This window comes from Cryptomeria japonica, chromosome 3 (genome assembly GCF_030272615.1).
Source record: "Cryptomeria japonica chromosome 3, Sugi_1.0, whole genome shotgun sequence".
NCBI lineage: Eukaryota > Viridiplantae > Streptophyta > Pinopsida > Cupressales > Cupressaceae > Cryptomeria > Cryptomeria japonica.
Genome location: NC_081407.1, coordinates 914411142 through 914437351, shown reverse-complemented (window position 1 = coordinate 914437351; position 26210 = coordinate 914411142). Strand labels below are relative to the sequence as shown.

The window sequence follows — 26210 nt, the reverse complement described above, 5'->3', positions numbered from 1 at the left end:
GAGGGCTAGTCTACAAACTGGGCAAGCCATGTGTACCTAAAGAACGAAGAATTCAGCTCATGAGAGAAGCACACTAAATGTATAGGATCAACCTGTGGTAGGAAAAACTGTAGCAAATTTGCTGTAATATGTTCTTTGGCCAAAGCTGAGAGAGGATGCATCTGTGTTCATCCATGTATGTGTATCATGTAACACAAGCATAGTGTTGACGTGGCTAAAATCATATTGCTACAACTCTATTCAGCCAACGCAGAATAGAATGTTCTCGCTGAGTATCCTATCCTCTCTTGTGTAAGGAATCCCTAATGCTGTTTTTAATTGATCAATAGGGACAACTTCAAGGTTCCAAATGTCAGTTCATGATTACAGGATAGCTCAACGGTTGATGTGTTTTGTTGGGAGCACAAGGGGCCTTACGTTTTCAACAAATGAGTCTGCATCCTAAGATGTTGTGTTTCTCAAGCTGGGGAATAAAAGCAAAGGAGAAGGGTTTAGAAGACCTAAAATTAACAAGACTGATGTGCGAGTAGATGGATTCGACATAACCAATCCCTTCTTGGCCAGAATAACTCACAACCTCACAAGAACGGTGCAATCTTCAAGGGGACTTAGAAGATTTTCAGACTACAGGTGCATGCCTAAGCACCCAATTCTGGCGCAGCTCAGACGGACACCTGCAATTGAACTAAACACAATTTTAAAGTCATAGACTAACCATACAAAGGGATACACAATCAGCATATCCCCAATGGTATGAACCCAAATCCATCAAATACCTGCACACCAGGAAGGATCTATCTAAACCTACTGAAGGAAACCATGCAAACAGAATAAAACCAAGATGATAAACACCAAATCAATGTCCATATATTGATTTTAGTTGCTATTACAATAATTTCTGTAACATTTCTACTCTATTCCTAACTACTAAATTTTAACCTTCTACCAAAACTCTAACTATCTAACTGTAAAAATCTAACCCTTTACAATGACAGGCATCCTGCCTTTTATAGATTTTACAAATTGAATCAAAGGTCAGGATTGACTACATCCAACAGTCCTGATCTGCCTTCTAGAAGCCTAGCAGCTTTAACCCATGCCTAGTTACTATCAGTTATCCTCCCAACCACATTTCCAACTACCTACAACTGTTTGGCTTTAATCTGGTCAATCAGGTAATTGGACATAACTGATATGTGTCCCCTCATTTTGAATCCATTAGGTAGGACCCACAAGCAGTTGTTTACATTAAACAAGTTCAGTTTTCAAAAAATCAATTTCTGGAGTTAAATCCATATGTGTATCCTTCTGAGAATGCATATTTGGTGGCATTCTAAGTGTTCCTTGTCTTTGATCTGGCGGGTGGACTTCCCCATGCTTGGTTTTGATCCTTTGCAATGCGCTCTTCATTCTTGCTTCCCGGCGTTGCTCGCGATTGCGTCTCCAATTTGCGCTTCACGTTGACGCTCTAGCTCTTCCTGATGTCGTCCTGCAGACAATGAATTCCACCTTGGATTAATCATTTTGAAAAATTAAATAAATTAATTTAACAAAAATTAAATCTATTTAGGTAATGTAAGGCTCTGTAGTTCAAATGCCTCCTCTCTGACAGTGAAATTTGACCATTAACTTGGAATGAGCGAACTTTGTTTCCTTTCCCCCAAAATACAATTAAAGGCCTAAATTTTGTTTTGAACGCCCTTTGTCTTATGATAAAATTCGACTATTTCAATTGTTTTGAGCGACTTTTAATTTTAAAGGCCCCTTTCTCTCTTAACATGATAGTTGGTCCTTGATGTATTTTGTGAAATTTTGCCTTTCTTCTTGCAAAACGTATAAAATAGCCGACTTTTCGTTGTGATTCATTTTTTATATTACCCTGGCATTTTTTTTTATTATTTTGGCTTTGACTCGACTTTGTATTATGCAATGGTTATTTCGGCATTTTCAGCTCGTGAGAATTTTCGGCCTATTTGGATGACTCGCGATTTTCAGGGGGTTTTGTGTGATTTTTCCTTGAGTTTGCAAACTTCGGCATTTTAAGCCGAAGTGGGAGCTTTTTAAAGTTTTCGACCTTAGAGGCCGAATCACGTGACTTTAGTTTTAACTTTAAAACTCCCCTATGTCTTTGTGATGAAATTCGGTGGAGAAAAAATTTGCAATTTTGTCCTCTTACTTTTTTGGCCTAGGAAGTAACTTTGCACGAATTTGGAGATTTTCAGTTGAATGGGGCTATGGCGCAACATTAATGTCTTTGGTCACCTTCGGCTTACAAAGCCTTAGTGCGCGAATTTGGAGATTGGTCTCATTTTTGGCCAAATTGACTAAAATGCGCGACTTTAGTTCTTTTCATCATTTTCGGCTAAATGAAGTAGATTGTGCGTATTTAACCTTTTCGGCCTATGAGGGAGATTAGGGCGATTTAGACTCTTCATTATTTTCGGCTTATAAGCCGATATTGCGTGATTTTGAAGCTTGCTTTTCATTTTCGGGTCAATGAGGTAGTTTTGCGCAATTTTACACTTTCCTAAGCTTTTCGGCTTTTATGGACATTATGCGTGAACTTTGGTTTTCTTTTGCTCTACAAATTCGGATTTTCAGCTTGGAATGGGCAACCTTAAACTTGGACGTTTTGAATGCCCAACCCATGTTACTTCAACACTCTAAGAGATTTTGTGCGATTTGGAATACACAACTTACCTTTTACCCTAAACGCCCTTCCCTTCTGATACAAACAAATCAGACTTTCGGGCTTCAACACGCGAATTTGGTTTTCGTATTGGAGAATTTCACGATTATAGGGCTTTGATTCCAAACACCCAACCTGCCTAAGCTAGCAATTCGGGGTTTCACGAGATTACACAAAAAACAAAAGACGCACGAAAGATCCAAACTTTCCTATGGCCCTCCCTCTCCCATTCGGGTAGACAAAAAGACGGGGGTTCCCTGAAGCATGGGCGTGTGTGCAACTAGCACAACACATGGCAATACAAAGTTTGGGCTAGAGTATGGGAAAGCCTCAATATGGACTTTGTAGGTGGATTACACACAGCAATAGGAAGCTTGGGTTGTACTAGTAGTTACAAGTAGATCATGGAGAGCATCCCAATGGATTTTATAGGTGGTTTATCTTTATCCAAACAAAGGCATGACTACTTTTTTGTCATGGTACACTGCAAAAACTTGACTTCAACTGTAAAATGGTAGGATGTTAGCAATCGCAATGAGAATGAATCTCCATTTAGATACCACATCCAAAAGATATCCACCATCATAAGCAATCATTGAAAAGGATTAGAGGTGCACTATGGCATCAAAAGAATGAAAGATAACTTTTACTCCTTAGTTTTGCAGCTTTTTACCATCTACCTTCTTCTTCCTGAGAGCTTTGTAATTTTGAGATTGAGAGTGTAACTATGACCCACCAACCTAGCTTAGTCGCTAGTTGTAATGTTGTGCATAATAAGGAAGGTTTGTATGGAACAACAACTTGATAGAACTTATGAATTGAATATATGATTTCCAACAAATTATAGCTCCAATCCTTATTTACAAATTTCTATTTCTTAAAAGAGGCATATATTTGATATTTAAAAGTGTTTTGCTCACATTGAATCAAATTTCAATCTTCTTCTGCAAACAACTGCATAGTTTTATTGGATTCCAGCATTTCAGGCCATGCTATGCATACATCGTTTCTATTGTTTATAATATATATCCACTTATTTAAAAATAGGATAGAAACATAAAAGACAAAAATATTAATTATAGTAACATATTTAATTTGAAGCAAAATGGATTTACCATCTAACTATTATCCCAAATACTAATAGCATCTCAACTCTGGGAGAAAATCTAGGGTAATTAAATTTTCAATGGAGTTGTTATGCATTTCAAAATTTAATTTAATGGACTACTTTTTTGTCTGTTGCAATCAAATGGAGCTTATGATGTACACTGACAATGTGTAAGGGGTTGAGAAGTAAACTATAATATTAAAGTGTAGAATAGAATTTTGCATTAAATTTACCACATGTGTATAAAAACTTAAAGATGTTCTTTTAACTTATTAAATATCCTTTAATGGCAGACTCGTTTTTGCTGGAGGATTGAAAGTCTTGATGATCATAACCCGTCTTGATCACAGCAAACATTCTAAACCATTATTTTAAATAACCAAGCTTCTTGATCAGATTTTCCATTCTTCCATAGATTGGCATGTCATTCTAATACAAAATCTTCTGGAAGTATTTAAAACAACCTACTCCACCCTACTTGCAAAGGACAATAAATCAAATAATTATAAGCCAACTATACATAAAAAGTTCTTAAAGTTCATGATATAATTCTTTCCACCAAATATCTGAAGCCATCCAAACCAACGTTGTGCACCTTAATTACTGAACATCAATTTTTACCTCTGCTTGGTTATTGTCTCTATTGCCTGTTTTACATTTCCAAAAACAGGATGTCTTTCCTCATGCTCATCCAGCCCTAGTCTCCTCAGGTGTTGCCATAATGTTTCTGTTGGCAAAAGATATTGGGGAAGCTTAAATTTTGAATATCACTATAAGCACCTTAAAGAAGTGTTGTATTTGTTTCTAAAGTTTACCTTCTGGAATTTTGCCTCCAGAGAGTTGCAGAATGCCAACTACAACAAAAGTCAATCCAAGGAGTTGTGAACTGTCCTTGTCCTCAACAAATCTGGTTCGAAGCTCCTCTTTCAACATACTTTTTAAAACATATGATTTGACCTCAGTTGTGCCTGCATGTACCACATGGATGACCTACTTTAAAGCACATGCAATTAATGATCATTTCCGAACAATTAATTACATTAAAAAAAAACCTCTAAAACTTACTTTGTTGACTACCACGGGCTAGATTGTCCTTTGAAGATCGAGAACGCTGTAGTTCCTTCATTTCATAGCCAAAAATACTTGCAAATTTCTTTTGAGCCTGATTAATTACTAGATTTGGAAGATTTCTTTGACGATAGTTCTTAGTGACAATCTGCGTTAGCTCTTCCCTCCTTACAGGAACACCAGGGTGTTGATGATTTTTGAAAAGCATGAATCTCATCATTTCAGCAACAAGCTTGTCCCGTTCCTGCAGTACAAATTATACAAAAAAAAAAATCAATTCACTGGATGGCATCATGCAGTTAATCCACATTTTTTAATTCTAGACTTACTAACTATTATAAAACAACATTTCTGGGGCATTACACATCATACCAATCTAGTAAATTTTCTAGATAACAAGGGGTTTATTTGCAAGCATCAATGTTGAATTAGGATGGCTTGTAAAGGCATGTAATTTTCAATATATTACATATTATGGTGAGAACCGAGAAATTTATCATCTGTACATTTATTGTCCCCAGCTCCTTATTCCTCCCAGCTTTTAAAGTTATCCCACTGTCCCACACCCCCCACCCACCATAACACCTACTACTTTCCTTCTCAACGTCTTCCCCTTCAGTTTATAAGCAAACTGAATTTTTCTGTCTCTCTCCTATATCATTTTCACTCTTTTTCCCAGATTATTTTGCCTTAATTTCTTTGTTGAATTTGATCCTTTTCTTTGTGTCTAATTTTTTCTTCATCCTTTAGTCCTTTTACATTCATCTCATTTACTCCTTAAAAAATTCCTTTACTATTATCTCCCTCTACTCTGTTCACACTTTTCTTGGTTTGTCCTTCATTTTTTTCTCACCATACTCTCCAAATCATACATAATACAATGATCATTTAACTCTTTTATTTTTCGACTTAAGTTTATTTACATTAACATCCTTCAACTTATTATTATTCCAAAAATCTGTCATATATCAAAGCACTTGGACACTCATGAACTGTCAATATACTAATATTAATATTTACGCTTGTCGCATTTCCTTCCATGTTACTATACATGTATTTTGCAGTTCTACACTAAACCTTTTTCTACTTGTTTAATTCCGTGCAATTTATCACCATTTATTAATTACTATTGCACCAAAAATTATCTTACTGCCCTTAAAATTCTATTCATCAATATCACTAAATTTTAAAAACATATAATTACTATTATTATATTACACATTTGACCTGCCACTCTTGTGTTTCTCTAGGTAGCCAACCTTACTTGACATCCTAAGCACCATACAAGTGTGACTGGAATCTGCATTCCTCTCACTCTTTTGCCTTAGTTATTCTGATGATGGATCATAGAATGTGATCTAAAATGTCTAAGACGTAGAAGTTATTGAACATTTATTCTCCAAAAGCTTTTATGCAATTACTGATATGGAGTGTGAATATTTAATGCTACTCTACTTTGAGATACAAAAAACAGGTAGATTGTTGATCAGAAATAAGTCAGAGAATTAAATATTTTAATCTTTAATTAATTTTTGTTCTCATATAAATGTAATAACCTTTCAATACTGGATTGTCTTTTCGACTTCCGATGTAAACATAAATGTAGTGGTTGTTTAGCTTCTTTGAAAGCTTATAAATAAGCCCAATTCGAATCCAATTGCAAGGAGTTGGAGAGTTATTGAGTTACAGAGTTATAGGCATACGCTCCTTCACAAGATTGCCTAAATTTTACAGGCTCAGGTATACAACTCTCTTTTACAAAGTTTGCCCAAATTGGATACAGTCCAGGCATACAACTCTCTTTTACAGAGTTTGCCTAAATGGGATAAATTTAAGGGCACACAACTCTCTTTCACAGAGTTTTGCCAAAAAAAAATTGTATGGTTCTTAAATGTTTTCAATAAAATAAATTTTTTTTACATGATTTATTATTTGTTTACAATACCACAAATTCTGCTTTGGGTATTGTCCTCTGAATTGACAAAATAATTCAGATCAGTGGTATCAGAGCCATTTTCGATTGCTGCAAGTGCATCTACAGCCAATGAGCCGCTGCCCATACTACGCCAAACTCTTCCTTGTCTTCGTCTTCAGCAGAAGGAAACAAGGAAGCTACTGCAACATCTACCAAGGAACCAGTAGCTGTTACGCCTCAAGCTGACCAGGCTCCCGCTGCTACAGCAGATCAAGAAGAAGCGATTATTCTCTCGAGAGTCTCACTAGCACTTTCAAGTTACATGGCAGAATTTTATTTGGAAGATGATCGAGCAATGGGGCCCATTGTCTTTCAAGGAGGGAGTAATGATCAGAAATCAGTCAGAGAATTAAATATTTTAATCTTTAATTAATTTTTTTCTCATATAAATGTAATAACCTTTCAATACTGGATTGTCTTTTCGACTTCCGATGTAAACATAAATGTAGTGGCTGTTTAGCTTCTTTGAAAGCTTATAAATAAGCCCAATTCGAATCCAATTGCAAGGAGTTGGAGAGTTATGGAGTTACAGAGTTATAGGCATACGCTCCTTCACAAGATTGCCTAAATTTTACAGGCTCAAGCATACAACTCTCTTTTACAGAGTTTGCCCAAATTGGATACATTCCAGGCATACAACTCTCTTTTACAGAGTTTGCCTAAATGGGATAAATTCAAGGGCACACAACTCTCTTTCACAGAGTTTTGCCAAAAAAAATTGTATGGTTCTTACATGTTTTCAATGAAATAATTTTTTTTTACATGATTTATTATTTGTTTACAATACCACAAATTCTGCTTTGGGTATTGTCCTCTGAATTGACAAAATAATTGAAATCAGTAATAACCTTTCAATACTGGATTGTCTTTTCGACTTCCGATGTAAACATAAATGTAGTGGCTGTTTAGCTTCTTTGAAAGCTTATAAATAAGCCCAATTCGAATCCAATTGCAAGGAGTTGGATGGAGTTACAGAGTTATAGGCATACGCTCCTTCACAAGATTGCCTAAATTTTACAAGCTCAGGCATACAACTCTCTTTTACAGAGTTTGCCCAAATTGGATACATTCCAGGCATACAACTCTCTTTTACAGAGTTTGCCCAAATGGGATAAATTCAAGGGCACACAACTCTCTTTCACAGAGTTTTGCCAAAAAAAATTGTATGGTTCTTACATGTTTGCAATGAAATAATTTTTTTTACATGATTTATTATTTGTTTACAATACCACAAATTCTGCTTTGGGTATTGTCCTCTGAATTGACAAAATAATTCAGATCAATTGTAGTCTTGTCTTACCAAAATTGCTTGGCAGTACCCAATATATATTGACAAGTAAAATAGCAAAACTTTTTCTTAAATAATGATCATTTGAAATTGATCCTCAGAGTTAAACTAAACTCATCTATTCAAACAGATTGTTTTACTCATAGTTACAAGACTTGACATCAGCTCAGACTCAACTCCTGGGCCAACCCAAACTTGACAAGTTAAAAAGTCGTAAATATAAGACATTTTACAAAAGAAAATGATTTTTCTTCTTTGCAAACTGATGAAAATATGTAACAATTGTTAGATTCTGCAAAGAAACAATCCAAGACCTAGTGTAGGATAAGATACAATAGAAATATTTAAACAAATGATCCTAGAATCAAATTAGTAGAACAAAGATAGTTAACACTTAACAGTAATACAAATGATATGCAAACAGCATAAAAGATCCATCACCAAAAATCAATGATGACTGTAGTATGTATAGATAAAATCAAGGCAAATACAACAAATAGGTGGAGTAACTCCAACTACTAGCTAGAAATGGGCGAGAGTTACACCTACTAGGAAGATGCCAAAAAAACAGTAGAAGCTACTTGGTAGAAGACAAACAAATATTTAAAAGAAGTGACATATACATCCAAGAGAACAAGTAACTCCAACTACCAAGAATAGGTGGGAGTTACATATGTCTCTTATAGAAAATGCCATACGCTCTCATAATTACCACTTCTTATTATTGAGAAACACAGTAAAACTAATGTAATAAAGTCTGTTATAGTGTATACAAATCCAAAATTTTAATTGTCTATCAAAGAATCACAGTATGATGATTATGTGATTGCATAAAATCAAGTTTCAACAATAAGAATAAAATAAGCAAACCATATGAACCAATATGCAAAGATCCTCTACTCCCCTAGCACCTAGAATTGGGAAACTGCATATAGTGAGTCCAAAGTCAACAGTAACAACCACCATTGTGCTCCCTCTCCTTAATGAATGCATATAACAACTAATGTCAAGATTCCCAGAGAATCTAAATTTCAAATTATTTTCCAATTACACCCTAGGCGTCCAAGGGCACTTTCCAATTGTGTTGGAGATGCATAAATAATACATAGTAAATAACATCTTAAACCGAACAGTTATAACCTAAGCAAGCTTAATGTGTTGGAAAAAGAAATAACTACACTAACAATAATAAGTCCAAACACCAAACTATAGATATTTTGACTTGTAAGCATGGAGATTTGACCTTAAATTCACAAAGATCAAAGGAAACAGCAATTTCTTTCCCTGACCCTCTCTCTGCCCAGCAAATGTGAAAGAACGAAAAGAAAAAAAATAATTCATATTGTTGTTTTTATGGGGCACTGGTTCTCTCCTAAATGAAAGAAAGTCTCTACATCATGATCCATGTCTCAAAATGTCTTGTGAATCTCAGCAATTTTAGGAGGGTAAAGCCATTTGGATTCTTTTAGGCCCACTTGGAGATCAATCTGAGGAGCCTTTGAGGTGAGTGGAGGAGACAAGGCATGTGACAAAAATAGTAGATAGGTTTCCTAGGAGCTCGAGAAAAGCTATCTTTTCAGAAAGTTTGAATTGAGTAGTGACAACTTGCAAGCAAAAATACTTAGAATACTTTTCATAAATGCAGCAAGGGAACTTCTCCCCCATTTAAACTCAACCAACAACTTTTGCAACCTGTCTCACTTCAACAAAACTGAGTTAAGACTTAGAATTTCTTTGACAGAAAACAATAATCAACTATTCTTTCGAATTCAGTTAAGTTTTTATCTGAATATAGCCAATTCACACAGGATCCTGGTAAATAATTCTATAGACATATAACAAACTCAGCATGATACATATCTGTGCATTTTCCCCAAATCGCAAAATATGTGTCCATAAACTTTAATGTCATTACAAGAAGTCATGCTGATTGATATATAGTGCTCAGTTTAATTCATCTGTGGATATGGAATCAGCAAGAAAATAACCCAAGTAAGAAGTATTTCACTAACTTCAATGGAATCTAGTCCATCATTTTCACTTAAGGAAATACTTAGTATTTACATTGTGATGAGTTGCTTATTTTATTTATCTCGAAACCACACCAAATTATCTACAATACACTACAGTCAACATCTTTTGGGGTTAATGCCAACTAGTCGGACTGAGGAACTTCAAAAATCAGTTGGCTCTAAGCCCACATGGATTTGAACTCTAGTTGCTTACATGGTGACACCCCATCTTGAGAACTGGACCACAGTGCAGCAGACCTTGTATGGCTAAGGTAGTTAATAATTATAAATAACTCTTTAATTCCACTAAACACTTAGAACTTGGCCCTAGCCTTGTATATTGAGCCCAGAAATAGTAATTAATTGAAATGAAAGGATAATTTGCAGATACTTCAGGGCAGAACACCTGGATTGTTTCTTGTTAGAATCAAATTGTTTGCAAAATGCAACCTGATGTTCCTATCGAATTTGAACTTTTGCAAAGGGCAAAATCTGATCACTAGCCCATCTCATTGAATATCTGCAAATTGATAAAGCAAAAAGGGCCCCCCTTCAAATATGATCCAATGCTGATGTCATGAATCTCTCATATGCAACATAAAAGTATTGGTGGAACTGTGGAAGTACAGATTATCTGGCTTCAGGATGTATTCTTTGGTAAAAAAGCTCAGTTTAATTAAGGAAGAGGTCAGACATTTGAAAGTAACAAATTCAATAACATCACCCCCAAGGTTTAGCTCATGTGGTGCGGCTGCTCACTCTAAGTGTGTGGCAGTTTGCCCACCTGAGTTCAAATCCCATTCACTTATCAGCTAGGGCTGGGGGCATTCTAGTCCAGCCTAGGGTTATAGGGGCTCGCCCTGTTGATCACCGCATTCATGCAGGTGTTCATGCCAGGCTGATCCAGGTCACTGGGCTGCCAATTCCCCTACTTACCTAAACAAAAACAAGAAAAAAAAATCAAATTCAATAATATCTTTTGAAAGGTAAAAAGATCGTCGAAAGGAGCTGGAACCCAATCAAGAAGAGGCAGCAGCAAATAGGATCACTGCGAACACACTGACAAAGGAGAAAACCCTTTTAAATGACCTCAACTGTGTTACTAATGGAAGAAATCCACCAGAAGTGGAAATCTGGAGAAAGGTGATTGAAAAAAGCTGATAGCATATTTATCTCGTTTGATATTTTTACTATCCCAAAGGGAATATTTTGGAATATCTAATCAAGTTTAAGTTTTAATTTCTATATTTGCAGGAAACTATAATTTTCCTGATTGATATTCTGATAATTATCAAATTTGCACATTGACAATGGTGATCTCCGTGTGAAATCACTCGAAAGAATCGTGAGTTTTCATCCTCCAATTCCTAACCTAGAGGGGTTTCATCCTCAAGTTAATTGAACCATAGCTCCAAGCTCCATAATGAGTAGAAATCAGATAATAAAATATTTTTTCAATCATACCTACTCCTTGCTTGGACTCTCTAAGATTTTTCCTCTAAGAGACGTACCTCTTCAAATGTCCTTTGATTATTTAAAAAATAAACTTTAATCGTAATTTCATTTTATAATATAGCTTGTTTCTTTCTTAAGGCTGGTAATTCCACTATCCTAGCTAACACACCTGCACCATGTTTATAGCATATACTTCTACAATTGATCATGCTCGGAGGCTGTAGGTGTCGCAGTTATTAATAGTCGCCTGTATCTTTTATAGTGTAGTCAGAGTTTAAATCAGAGAGGGGACATTACAGATAGAAAGACATGTTTTTCCTCAAATATGCAGTCATTACAAGAAAAATTAATAATATTACAAAAATCATCATGCCAGATGGACAGATTCATGATCCGTACAAAATCAGTAAAGAAGTAATAATCTATTTGTTGGTATTTTATCTGGGTTGAACATTCAGTGGGGGTGAATATTAAGAATACCTCTTGCAATCCATTCCAGAATAAACTTTGAAGCAGACAAAAGCTTTTAATAAACCCATTAGTGAGGAAGAGGTCCATCAAGTTGTTTTTCTTTCAATGGGGATAGATCCCCTGATTTGGATGGATTCCCAATTGGTTTCCTCACAAATTTTATTGCAGCCATTCAAGAGTCCAGCGAAGTAGAAAAGTACTGAAAAAACACAATGCCATTTTGCTTGTGCAACAAGGTCTATGACATAATTTCCCAAGTAATAGAAAATATGAAGAATATCTGCCAAATGTTATTTCAGATGGGCAAGTGGGTTTTATGAAGGGAATAGCAGGAACAGTTATTGCTCATGAACCAAGTTACAAGGTTCTGCCCCTGGGCTCCACATACCCATACCCAGCTCAATCTAGCTCATGAAACTAGGCCGATTCACATTTCTAAACAGCCCAGGTACAATCTGTTTTTGGTCTCCAAGTGTCTCCTTTATGAATGTATGGGGGTCTATATATATTTGTGCATCTGTTTGTATGCAAATTTGTGTATGTGTGCCTGTCTGTTTGTGTGTCTGTGTCTGTGTGTGTTTGTGCGTGTATTTTTTGTGTCTGTATCTGTGTGCATACATGTGTAATGTCCCATTTTATAAATGCCCTAGTTTTTGCCCTAAATCACAATTCCAAGTAAAACAAGAAATGGAACAGAGTTAGTGATATCATTTACCTGGTTGACATCTTTCCTATTAGAAACATTATTTTAAATAGATCTTTCCTATTAGAAACATTATTTTAAATCAAAAGCATAGATCTTCCCTACTAGCGTTAGGAACATTAACTTAATCATAAGATATACCTGTTGATGTATTTTTTATGCACTATGCAACACAGAATAAAATACTTAGTATTCTATCCTCTTGAACAAAATCCTCCCAAGTGCTAAACTTCGTGATCAAATGGGATGACTCCAAGGTTCCGAATGTCAAGTCTTGACATGCTCTTAGATAGACTCAATGTGTATGATGTGATATTGCTGGAATCACAAGGGGGACTTATGTTGAACTAGAATGTTTGAATGTTGCTGGAACGTGGAAATTTACTTGACTTTAATAAAAGATAAAAGAGATAGGGTTTAGAAGGCTAGTCTAATCCTGGAACGTAAGAAACTATAGATGACTTAGTGAAATTCAACTAGACTTTGCTTTGCCATGTAAAGCAACAACTCTACAAAGTTTAGTGCAATCTTCTAAGGAGAGCAAAATGATGTTCAAATTGCTACCAACGGCACAGACACCATCAATGCAATGCATATCAATGAGTGAGTAGCAATCAAAGTTAAGCTCATGAAGAGAGTTCAGTTGACCACGCAAGATACTTCACAATCAGCAAAATACTAGTAGTATGAACATAAGAATTTACCATTAATCATCCATAATAGCTTTCATCCATCTAATCAACATGAAAATAAATGAGAAGTAGAGATCATGCAAATGTCGAATCAACACATGAAATTCACCATATCTTCAATGAAAATAATATGCTTCTTGCAACAAAGTCTTGGCAACAATCTCCTTTTCTCCTACTCTACTCTAGCTGCTATCTAACTATTGACTATTAACTATCAACCTTTACAAATGAGAGAGTGGAGCCTTTTATAGTGCTCTCATTACAATTGAATGGCCGGGATCAAATCTACATCAATGACCAAGATTGAAAGATAAAAACCCTAATTAGGGTTTGTTACACCCATTACATAGCATTTGATGCTTGACCAATGATAATACTACATTTTTAGGACACGTCTTTCCTTGAAAATATGACCAATAGATGATGAGGGTAGGTACATCAAACTTTGTGCCGATATGTGGTAGCTATCCACCTTGTTGGATGAGTCAAGTGCATTGAATCTAGACGCCTTGAATTGGAATGATGTGTTAAGGTGGGTTGGTGATGACTAGGCGCCACCTCAGCTATGTGCTCCTTGAAACTCATTACAAGAGTTTGTGATTCAGGCCATATCTCTTGATACTCAACATTTCCAATTGCCTGCAGTGACTGTGGTGGTGGTGGAAGATATTCCCAAATTGCATCATCTCTCTGACTTGAGCACCTTCACCTGAAGCCTCCGTCTTAGATTATTCTTGCTATACTGGCAGCGATTTCTTGGATTTCCGAAGGAAATACAAGATTGCCTTAACATCTTCCTCATCATCAATATGATGTCCTTGAATATTTTAACTCTTGATCTTGCATGCTCATCGTTGTCTTTTCATCTTTCATTCAACGGCATCCTTGAAGGTGCTGATCATTGCATATGCACAACATGAGGTCATGACAACTCTCTCTTGCAAGGTTGATGAATGCTGGAGTGTTCATCAAGTGGAGCAATCTGCTTCCATGCCTTGTTAGATTTTTTCATATTGTGATATCTTCTCTCCACCTTCTTTGTAGTGTGTTCCCTGTCTTGATGTTATATATTTCTTGAATGCTGATCCACCTTTGCCTTGTGAAGACCTTTGTCTTGATCCTTGATCCTTATGTGAACTAGTTCCTTCCGATGTTGACTCGCATCCAACCTTGAACCTCTTCTTGGGCTCCTTGTGTCAAACCCGAAAGACCAGCCACAATACCTTGTATCAAACATCAGGAGAAACACCTAAATAATCAAGTGCTTCATCTAGAAATGAGGACTGATTTCTGATTTTCGTTCTTTTGATCTGATTTCCATCAATTTGAGTCTGATTTTGATGCTTGAAGGTCAAATTTCTGAGTTACAAGTCTTGAGTTTTTTTGTGTTTGAAGCCTGATTCTTATCTAGATTCATGCCTGATCGTCAATTTTAGGAGCAACTGGAAGTGTTCTACAGCAGGTTGGGGTTTTGATGAGGCACTGGAAGTGCATTATAGCAGGTTGGGGTTTTGATGACGCACTGAAGTGCACTATAGCAGGCCGTGGATTTCAGGTGCTACTGGAAATCACTATTGCCATGAAGTGTAAGTGGTCAGCTTGGTCATGGAATTGGAGGGTGAGTGGAAGTGGTAATCAAGTAGGTTGTGGTTTTCACCCTCAAGTGGAAGTGCTTACTGGCAGGTCGGACTTTTAGGGTCCTACTGGAAATCATGGCAAGGTTGGACTTTTAGGATCCTACTGGAAGTCACCATCAGCAGATCCTGCCTTTTGGAGGCAAGTGGAAGTGACTTCAGGCAGATCGTGGATTTTGAGGGTCAATGGAAGTGACTTCAATGCATGAATGTAACTTGCTCATTTAGCATTTCAAAGACTTCCACTCACTCTTAGCAAACTTCACCAACCTAAGACAGCATTAACCTTCAAAACTTCAAATATTCACTTCAATCAACGTTCAACTCACCAAGTATAAGGACATATTCTTCCTGATCGGGCTTTTGACAGCCAACTGCAAATGCTTGTAAGCTGGTTGAACTTTTGGAGGGTCACTGGAAGTGACTTGAAGAGGCTGGTCGGGGATTTAGGGTGTCACTAGAAGTGTCATGGATTTAGGGTGTCACTGGAAGTGAACATGATGGTCGAGGATTTGAGGGGTCACTAACAGTGACTCTAAAGTTGTCAATATAACTTGCTCAAATGAACTTTCAATGCACTTCCACTCCCTCTTAACTGACTTAACCAATCTCAAGCAAGACTATCCTTCAAATCACTAAGTATTCAACTTCACCAAGCATTGATCTCAGCAAAAGGAAGGCATATGTATCTAAGGCGGGCTCTTGGCAGTGAAATGGCAGTAGTCTAAGACAGATCAGGCCTTTTGGGTGCCACTGGAAGTTGATGTGAAGGCAGGCTGGAGATTTTGTTAGCAAGTGGAAGTCATCCCAGGGTGGTCGGACTTTTGGAGGGTCACAGGTAGTGACTCCAAGAAGCTGGTCGAGAATTTAGGGTGTCGCTGGTAGTGGCAAAGGCTGGACGTGGATTTTGGGTGTCATTGGAAGTGTCGGGGATTTTGACCCCTACTGGAAGTGACTTGATTTGCGCCTTTTGCTGCTTCCATTACTTACCTCATCCAACTTCAAGGGCTCTCCCTTCAACTCATAAGAGTAACCTCATCTCTACAAGGCTTCTTCATCATTTCTAATGCCTTGACCACCCTCTCCCCAAGCATTCCACTTTGTCAAACAGTTCTCCACACTTAGACTCAACATTCCTATCCTAGAACTTGAGAGTCACATGGTGATGATCAAATGAAATGATCATTATAAATCGCTCATCACCGATGCATTGAAAGCTAAATTGACCTCAATTCCACTTAAAGAGAGAGACATGACTTGATCACTTCCTAACAACCTGAGGCACTACACCTCCTCAAGTAAAAGGTTAATAGCTAAAGACACTACTAGACAACTAACTTAGAAAGCGAAAAAGTAGGGGTCCCCATTTGCAATGGGGCGATGTGTGAAAACGTCACAACAATACCTAATTTATTAATGGAATTCAACCCTAGGAGAATTATAATAAGGAGGCATGTTAGGGTGCCTAAACGATCCTCTACCCTAGGCCCAAGAGCGGATATACCATCCCTCTTGGCCTCATGTGGACCTTTGCCATCCATATGAGGGGGGTGTACCTAGTGAGGAATCCTATAGCCGTTCCCCTCTTCTTGTCGCCCTTATTCTCCTCCCTATGATTGGGGTTCTGTTGTGACCATTTCACACATCGCCCCATCAGGATGGGGACCCCCTCTTTTTTCTTGGGTGTTGCTTTCCCTTAGCTAGGTTTTTTCTCTGCTTGCTAGGTGCTTTGAGTGAGTTAGTGGTCGCCTGGGCTGGGTAGATTAGGGTTTCCTTTGAAAAGCTCATCCAGGGTTTCTTTCAGAGCTAAATTTAACCTGGGCTTGGGGAAGTCATATGTTGTCTGCCTTGAACCCTAGTGTTACCTTAGAAGGATCTTGCCTTTCAGGAGATGGAAAATGGATAAATTGTGCAAAAGGGATAAAAGTCGTAAGTCAAGATAGGTCAGGGTTGTTGGTTTTCGAGTCAAAGTCTTCTCTTATGTCGAGTCGGAGTCAATAAAACAGAGCCAGTGGCAAAGTGAAGATTCAAGAGGCGATTTTAAGAATTGTTGAGCGAATTGGCAAGGAAACAGATAAGTTATGCATCAAGGGATGAGTCTGGATGTAAAAGTCAAGTCAATCTTAGAGGAAATCATGCCAAGACTAGGATTTTGCTCCTGACCCTTCCAAAGGGTCCAGAGCGAATTCCTCCACAAGACACTCCACCCTGACCCAAACTCTAAGCTAGCCCATTCCTAGGCTTGAAGGAAGCTAAAAGCACTTGTTTGAATGAGGAAATGAGAAAAATGAAGTCAGGATCATGGCCTAAGGGTGAATTTCACTCCTGACCCTTCCAAAGGATCCAGAACAAAATTCATGTAAAACCCTATTTTTCAAAAAACCTTGAGTTATATGTCGACTTGAAGAGCAAATTTGGATGATCATGATGGAAGAAAGCCTAACAAAGTGTGTCCAAGACATGAAAGGGAAAAAGAAGTGAAAGACTAGCCTAAAACCAGAATTTCACTCCTGACCCTTCCAAAGGGTCCAGAGCGAAATCCTCATTTGACCCTCAATTTTGGCCTAAGGCATTGAAAATGAAGATTTTGGAGCCAAGTGGATGACAAATAGACTTGGATGCGGCGAGAGGAGAGCAAATTTGATCAAATTTTGAAGATGGATTGGATGAAAAAGGTAGGAAATCAAACAAAACTAGAATTTCGCTCCTGACCCTTCCAAAGGATCTAGAGCGAAATTCTTAGAAGGGACCTTTTTCCTCTTTGTTTGCACTAAAAAGTCTTTTTTCTTGGACATAGTGGACGTAAATGATATATCTTTGCCTTTTCAAGTGATAGAATGTGAAAGAGTGAAGGAGTTTTGACCAAGACAAGAATTTCGCTCCTGACCCTTCCAAAGGGTCCAGAGCGAAATTCATATTTCCTCTACTTTGCTATTTAGCTTGACCAAGTTTGGAGCTTCTAAGGAATGGTTTGGAGGACTTGGATGCATATTTGCCTTGGAGAGAAGGTTTGAGGCAATAAAATGATGGAAATCAACCTGGAAGGAGAATTTCGCTCCTGACCCTTCCAAAGGGTCTAGAGCAAAATCCTCCATTTGACCTTCTTTTTGCCTTAAGCCCTAGGTTGGCCTTGTCTTGAGCTAGTTTGATGATGGATTGCCTTGGATATGAAGAAAGGACCTTGAAATTGATCAAGTTTGAGAGAGAATTGGATAAATGAAGTGGAAAATCAACCAAGAATGAGGATTTCGCTCCTGACCCTTCCAAAGGGTCCAGAGCGAAAATCCCCATAGCTCTCATTTCCTTCCTTGTTTTGGCCAAGTGTTGGTTTCTAAGGCATGTTGGAAGGTGGATTGATATGTTCTTGCCTTGAGAAGTGGTTGAAAGCATTGAAAGATGAAGATTTTGCCTAAAGGATGAATTTCGCTCCTGACCCTTCCAAAGGGTCCAGAGCAAAATTCTTTATAAACCTCATTTGCTTCCTTGCTTAGGCTACAAACCTTGTTCCTTGGGCGAAGAGTGATGTATTTTTGCCTTGCAAAGAAGATTGGAGTTGAAAAGATGAAGAGTCAAGCCTAGAATATGGATTTCACTCCTGACCCTTCCAAAGGGTCCAGAGCGAAAATCCTCATAACCACTCTTTTCTCTCAATTTTGTGCCAAGTCAAGTGTGGGTTAGGATGAATTAAGATTGGAGATGTCTTTAGGCATGACTTTGACTTGCTAGTAATCAATAAATTTGAAGGAATTGAGCAAAAACTAGGATTTCGCTCCTGACCCTTCCAAAGGGTCCAGAGCGAAATTCCTAAGATCACCTATTTTCCTTTCAAAACAAGTCAAACTTTTGGTTTTTATGGCTTAGAGAAGAATGGAGTAACGTTTCCTTGACCTTTGAAGTGAGTTGAAGTGGAAGAATGAAGGAATGATCTCAAGAGCAAGGATTTCGCTTGACCCTTCCAAAGGGTCCAGAGTGAAAATCCTAAAACCTATTCTATCTTCCAAAATTTGTGTCAAAGCAAGCCTTACCCAACGTGAGATAAGTTGGGAGATGCCCCTAGGATTGTCCTTGAATGGGTTTTGGCCATCAAAAATGAAGACTTTGAGCTAGGAGAAGGATTTCGCTCTTGACCCTTCCAAAGGGTCCAGAGCGAAATCCCTCAAATCAACTTTTTTATCCTTGTGTCAATCCAAGATATTGATTCCCATGGCATGATTGAGGGTGGAGATGTGTGTTTTCGCCTTGCAAGATGAATTGAAGTGAGGGAAATAAAGGATCAAGTATAAAACTTGAATTTCGCTCCTGACCCTTCCAAAGGGTCCAGAGCGAAATTCACAAAATATCATTTTTCCTTCCAGTTTGTGTTAAGCCAGGACAGTGATCAAGGTGGATTGGACTTAAAGATTGCCACAAGCATGCATTTGGGTAGGTTATGAGTTCAAGAAGAAAGAATTTTGAGTTAAGGGATGAATTTCGCTCCTGACCCTTCCAAAGGGTCCAAAGCGAAATTCTCAAAGATCACCTAATTCACTTATGATGGATGCTAAAAAATGAAACCCTAGGCTTTGGAAGAGCTAAGACTAGCATATTCTTACCTTGAGGAGCGATTTGGAGTGAAAAAGTGATACAACTTGGGCCTAATCATAGAAATCGCTCCTAACCCTTCCAAAGGGTCCAGGGTGAAGTCCTTAGTAATCCTCATTTTTCACTTTGGTTGAAGACAAAGCTCATAATGGCAAAAACATTAGAAGAAGGATCAAGATGGTGGAATAATAATAAAAAATGGAGAGAAGTGGCAAACACTAAAGAAACATCAATATCTCCTAGGCTTGTCTATGCCTCTTCAAGAAATTCGCAAATTAAGCCATATTCAAGACACATTTTTCTTCTCATAAGTTGCTAATCAAATCTCATTTTGGTAAACAATGCAAATCTCCCTAAATTAGACACTTGTCAAATGTGTAAATTGATTTTTTAAGCCTTAAAATTAAAAAATTTATCCTTTGCCGCCCAATTATATTTATTTTTTTAAGCCTTATGACTAGGTCGGCCACCTTGAGGATGAATTTTTTAATTTTATTTGTTTCTCTAAGAGGTCGGCCTCTTAAGGAAATGGAGAAATCGCCATATAAAGGGAAGGAGATTTGTGAAGTTTTAATCATTCATTCATTTGTGTTTTTCCTAAAGCGAATTTTAGGAGCAGAAATAGCAGAGCAGATTGCAATAAGAAGGTGAATTTCTGATCCATAAAGGCTAATTAAGGGCTGAATCATCAAGGGCGAACCTGAAGTGCAGATCAAAGACTTTTCAAACCCTTGGAATACCACTTGGAAAGGGCAAATCCAACAGAAATCTCTATTTTTTTATCCCTCTTTTCAAATTGATAAGTAGGATTCGAAGGTAGCAAATGGCGACCCCCAAGGCGAGTGGATCCGCTACCCGGCAGGCTCTCATCAAAGAAGATCAAAAGAACGATGATTTGGAGACCAGGATCGTGTCCAAATGGAGCAATATCGAAGACACCAACTTAGGGAACTTCAATGTGAAGAAGTTTCGAGAAGCACCCTACATCGGCAAGCCATCACCCATAGACAAGAAGATAATTGAGAGTGGCATAATCAAGGACGCAGGCTTCCCTCCCGCAATTAGATGTCACGAGCTAATGATCGAATGTGCCAGGCACTATGATTCACATTCGAGGACAATCGTAGCTGAGGATGGAACTGTCCTAGCCTATCTTTCAGAAGAAGCTATAAGTGAAGCCTTTCATCTCCCAGAGCCGAGAGATATGATCTATAAGAGCTTGGAAGGAGCTAGGTCTATCTACGAAGATGATCCTAATACCTGTCTGAACTTCATCAATAAGAATTGGTTACTCAAGAGTAGGACTCACTTGAACAAGATACGTAATACGCCACACAGAATTGATTTCCAAGAGGAATTCAGAGACTTGATAACCATGCTCAATCGGGTTATAGGTGCCTCTCAAGCCTTCTTCTTCGACAAGTGGATGTTCTTCATTCAAGTGATCGTCCAAGGAAAAGGAATGTTCAATTGGGCTAGAATTATTAGCAACAACCTAGATGTGCAGTTGAGGAGGCTAGTCCCTACTAAGTTATTCCACATGAGTTCATATGTTATATATTCTTTAGTCAGAAGTTTTGAGTATGCAGGGCTACCACATAGAGGAGTTGTTGGGAGAGGGACAGGAGAGATAAGAGCATGTGATTCTTATGCTCAACTGCATCATCCGCCTAAGAATGACTACAAGTTAGTCAATGACACCTTCACAATGTATATCACTAGGACATTGCAAGGAGGTATTCACCATCGATTGTCTCCGGAGGCACAGGAGCTAGTGAAGAAACATGGTGCATGGTTCATTCAATTTCCAAAATTCACCTACATCAGGGTCCATGGATGTCCTTCACCTCCCTATATGTTGCCAAGGTATCCTACAAACAGAATAATATTACTTGAAGTAACTAGACAATTGGCAGCTTATGCTAAAGCATCAAGACATAAGCATGGAAATGGTATCCCCGTACCTATTTTATTGGGAAATTCAATTGAAGTGTGTCCTAATTCTCAAGCAGCCAAAGATGCAGAAAAGGAATTATCTTTGTATTCATTCACATCCTTTGCCTCAAGAGAGAATTTCGATCCTCATGGTCATATGGAAGAGACAGTTGGGAAGATGTACAAACATGAGTTTCAAGTAGAGGACTTCTGGATGAATGTTCAAGATGATGTGGAGGTGAAAAGAAAGATGCATTCTAGATTACCCTTGGATCTTATCAAGAAATGTAAAGTTTATAGAGTAGCCGATCAAGTCCAGGACAGTGGTAGATATCTCCAATCATCCTATGAGGAGGAGGATAAAGAAGTGAAGATAGATTGGAATGAGCAAGAAGTTGCAGACCTGAGAGCATTGATGGACCCAATTTTAAATTGCACTCGCAGATGGGTGGGCGTACAACATAAAAAATTGAAGGAGCAGAATATAGCCATGACATTCACCCTAGAAACAAGAACAGAAGAAGGAGAAGCAAGTGTGAGTGAAAATACTTCTCATTCCAAAGGGTCGAAGAGAAAAGAAGGACCTGAGAAGAGAGAACCCTTCAAAAAGAAACAAAAGGTGAATCCTGATCGTCCATCGAGTACTTCTTCTAGACATGAAAAGGAGATAAGTCAAGGAGAGGATCAAAGAGAGAGAGTGTATGAAGTTGATGAGTCTATGGAATCCATGGTGCAGAATGATAAACAAGGCAAAGGACGAACACCTCAGCACTCATCAAGTCAATCCCTTCCTCTCCAGGTTGGTGCTAATGAACAACAACAAGAAAAGAATGATGATGAAGCAACATCTCCTTTCAGAGACGATAGACCTCTACCTAAGGAAATACAGATAAGGGAAAGAAAGTCTTCCATTCCAGATTGGCTAAAAGAAAGACTGACAAGGGTAGTTGTAGTTGAAGAGGAAGAACAAGTATTTGATTTGGAGAGTTTCACAGGAAACTCCCAAGAAAAAATCGAAAAGAGAAAGGCTACAAAGATGTCAAAGGTAATTAGAAAAGATGCAGGTTCCAGGAAGATACAGGTAGCCACACCAGCAGCGGACAAGTATGAGGATGAGATTATGGCAGAAGAATATGATTTAGAGAGATTTGATCTTGGTCCACTTACCTCCGAGTAGGCCATGGAAGAAGCAACTAATTCAGTGAGAGCACTTAATGATAAACTCAAGGAAGAAATGGAAAAGAATAAGAGGCTAGAAAGGGAGGTTAACGCTTGGAGGAATTATTTTAGCCACCTTAATCAACCATTAAGGCGATAGGATCCAGTAGAATCACCTTTGCATGCACTTCCTCCTGAATCAATAAATGAGGCAGAAAAGATGAAGAACTTAGCCCAACTCATGAGTTCATGGATTGATGAATCTTACAAGGTAGCCATTGAATTTGTAACAAGAATGATGAAGACAGTCCATAGGGCTATCCAAGTCCTTGAGACCTATCATAATCTATTGATAATTGTAGATGCATTCGCTCACACTAGAGACATTGTTATCCCGGTCTTCAATCCATAGGGCTATCCAAGTCCTTGAGACCTATCATAATCTATTGATAACTGTAGATGCATTTGCTCACACTAGAGACATTGTTATCCCGGTCTTACAAGTGATAAGAAGGACGCCAAGGCAGATTTTAGCACAAGAGAAGATAATGGATGGAGGAACCCATAACCTTCTGCAATGGTCAACTTTGCTCCAAATCAAGGAAGTTCTTTTCGAAGACATCAATAACAGATGCAGCCGAGTTGAAGTCACTATCCACCCTATTCAAGACAAGGTGTTTGATGTACTATGTACAATCCTTGACAGAAGGATAGAGATCGAAACAGATGTGGACTTCCCAGAATTGGAAGACAGGATCAAGATTTTTTTTGTAATGAGGAGAACATGATCACAAAAAAGCAGAGAGATCAAATGTATGCTACTATGTTCCTGATCGAGAAAACAAAAGAGCTAGAGCCTGGATGGGAGATGACCCTTCTCGCAGCTTTTGATCAAGTCCTTCACTTGGAAGAACGAATGAAGAACCTGCATGAGATTCCCATTGCTGAGATCGAGGGGATTACATCCAAATTCATTGAATATGCCAGAAAAGAACATAGAAAAGGGAACAAAATTCTAGATGAGAAGTTGTTGTAAGATGATGTGGCAACTCTATTCCCATTGGGCTATGTTTCCTCGTTATTTGTGCCAATTTCTATTGGCTATGGATTGATAATGTTTATCTAAATGGGGTCTTTTTGTAACAAACCCTAATTAGGGTTTAGGTGTCAAAATCTCAGCCTTTGATCTTTTTTAGATCCAAGTCGTTCATTGTATTTGAAGGTGCTATATAAGCCCTCACTCAACTCATTCTAAGAGGTTAGAGTTAGAGAAAAATAAATAAAAAGATTAGGATTGTTAGCAGCAGAGAAAGAAGTAGTGACGAAAAAAAGTTGAACAATTGTTGTTTTATTTTGCTATGAGATCAATGAAATATTGAAGTTATGGTGTTTTATTGCAATCCTTGTGGCTATTTTCATGGTTGTTTATCTTCTTGAATCACTCTTAGTAGAGATAGTACTTAAGTTTAGAATTAGATTGAAGGACGAATGTTGTGTTTGATCTTTGGTAAAACTCACAGTCCAAACCACAAGCTCCTTACTAATTGTAAGCACGCCTTGTGTGGTCAACTGGAGATATTAAGATTGTTTAAGAGTTCAATCATTGTTGGAGATATTGATATGTATCTTATTGATAGTATCTATTCCATTGATGATTCGAAAATCATTGAATCCCCTTAGAAGATTGCACCAATTCCAGTAGAGTTGTAATATTTTGGCAATACTGAAATTGGTAGAGTTTTACCAAGACCACTCCCCATTTAGTCATTCTTAGGCTTAGTTTAGCATCGCCTCCTTAACCCCCTTATCTTTTGCCTTTTTTGAAACATCAGTTAGTATTAGGAGAATTCAGTTTCCCCATTGAAAAGTAATTGCAAGAACAAGCTTTCTTAGAAAGTACGTAAGGCCCCTTGTAAAACAGCAAACACAACGACCACTGGTGCTTATCCACGAGTAGAGAACCTACATAACAGAACCTTGGAGTTGCTCCGATTGATCCTTCTGCAAAATCTTCAGCATTCGGGGAGCTTTATTCAAGAGAGGATAAGATACCTTTGGGTATTTTATTCTGTGTTTGGTCGTGTACAAAAGACACATCAACAGGTTCCTTAATCCAAGGGTCAACCATGATAGAGGTTTGAGGTGAAACTACAATAGGGTGTCTGGAACATCCTTCCCTTCTAAGACCAAGGGTGTTGATGTGTGTTTTGTGACACCTTACAACACAGAATAAAGTACTGAGTACTCTATCCTCTCTTGAACAAAATCTCCTCAAATGCTAAACTTCATCATCAAACGAGGTGACTCCAAGGTTCCTATAGTTCGGTCTTAACTTTATATGTGGATAGACTCATAGGGTAGATGTGATTGATGGTAATCCAAGGGCACTTACATTTATGAACTACAACCAGAACATGAACATCGGATGTATCAATCATGTGATGGTTCTTCTCCTATACTAATTCAGACTCAAATAAAAAAAGGACAAAAGGGAAAAGGGTTTAGAGAATCTATGCTAACTCCTAATTCCTAAGATCAATGACAATAATGAATGATGCTTTGATAGACAAATCCTTCATGAAACTACTTTCCACTTAACCAAAAATAGCTCACAACGCCATAGAAAGAGTGCGATCTCCTAAGGTAGTGAAAGATGTTCATATTGTAAACAATCCATTCAAATATCCAATACTGGCGCAATCTAAATGAAGTATTCACAATCAAACTTAGCCACAATAAATATTAAGTTCAAGCTAACCATGCAAAACCACTTGCAATCAACAAGATTTAAATGGTATGAACCGAAGGATTCATCAAATATCATTAAACTTTTCCATCATAATCAATCCACTTTATCTAATTTGAGGGAGTAGGATCCATGCAACATGTAGAAAGAACAACACATTCCACCATATCTTCAATGAAAAAGTATGTTTATTTACATGCCTTGGCAACAATTCCTGCCTTCTCCTACTCTACTCTAACTTCTAATCCCATGATTATTGCTTAGCGACTATTAACCTTACAATGAGAAGACTTGAGCCTTATATAGAGAGCTCATTATATTTCAATGGCTCAGATTGATTCTCAAATCAATGGCCAAGATTTTACAATAAAACCCTAATTAGGGTTTGTTACAACTAATTCTTTCTTGACCAATGAGATTATTACAACATTTAGGACACATGTCCATCTTTGAATGTCAACCAATAAAAACATAAGGTTAGGTACATGGAACTTTCTACCTTCACATGTGCAATTTATTAGAATATTTAATTATATTTTAGTCACCTATATTTAGTTCCTTGTTTAATGGTCATTTAGCTTTTTCTTTTTAGTTAATTAGCTTTTAAGCTTTATTTAGCATTTAGCTTTTTAGTAGTTCACTTTAAACAACTTGTTCTTAATTTAGAACGTCGTCCTTGTAATCTCTTTATATAC

General features: G+C 37.7%; 1 protein-coding gene across 4 annotated transcripts in view; it reads right to left on the bottom strand.

The window, feature by feature from the left end:
- LOC131073519 (uncharacterized) overlaps positions 1 to 26210 on the bottom strand; it is a 90660-nt gene that overhangs the window by 51090 nt on the left and 13360 nt on the right. For all 4 annotated transcript variants that reach the window (XM_059217010.1, XM_058009993.2, XM_058010048.2 and 1 more), the window contains exons 3-5: positions 4863 to 5109; positions 4613 to 4765; positions 4419 to 4524 (exon numbers count right to left, since the gene is read on the bottom strand). In XM_059217010.1, coding sequence (XP_059072993.1) covers positions 4419 to 4524; positions 4613 to 4765; positions 4863 to 5109 — 506 coding nt within the window. The remainder of the gene's footprint in view (positions 1 to 4418; positions 4525 to 4612; positions 4766 to 4862; positions 5110 to 26210) is intronic.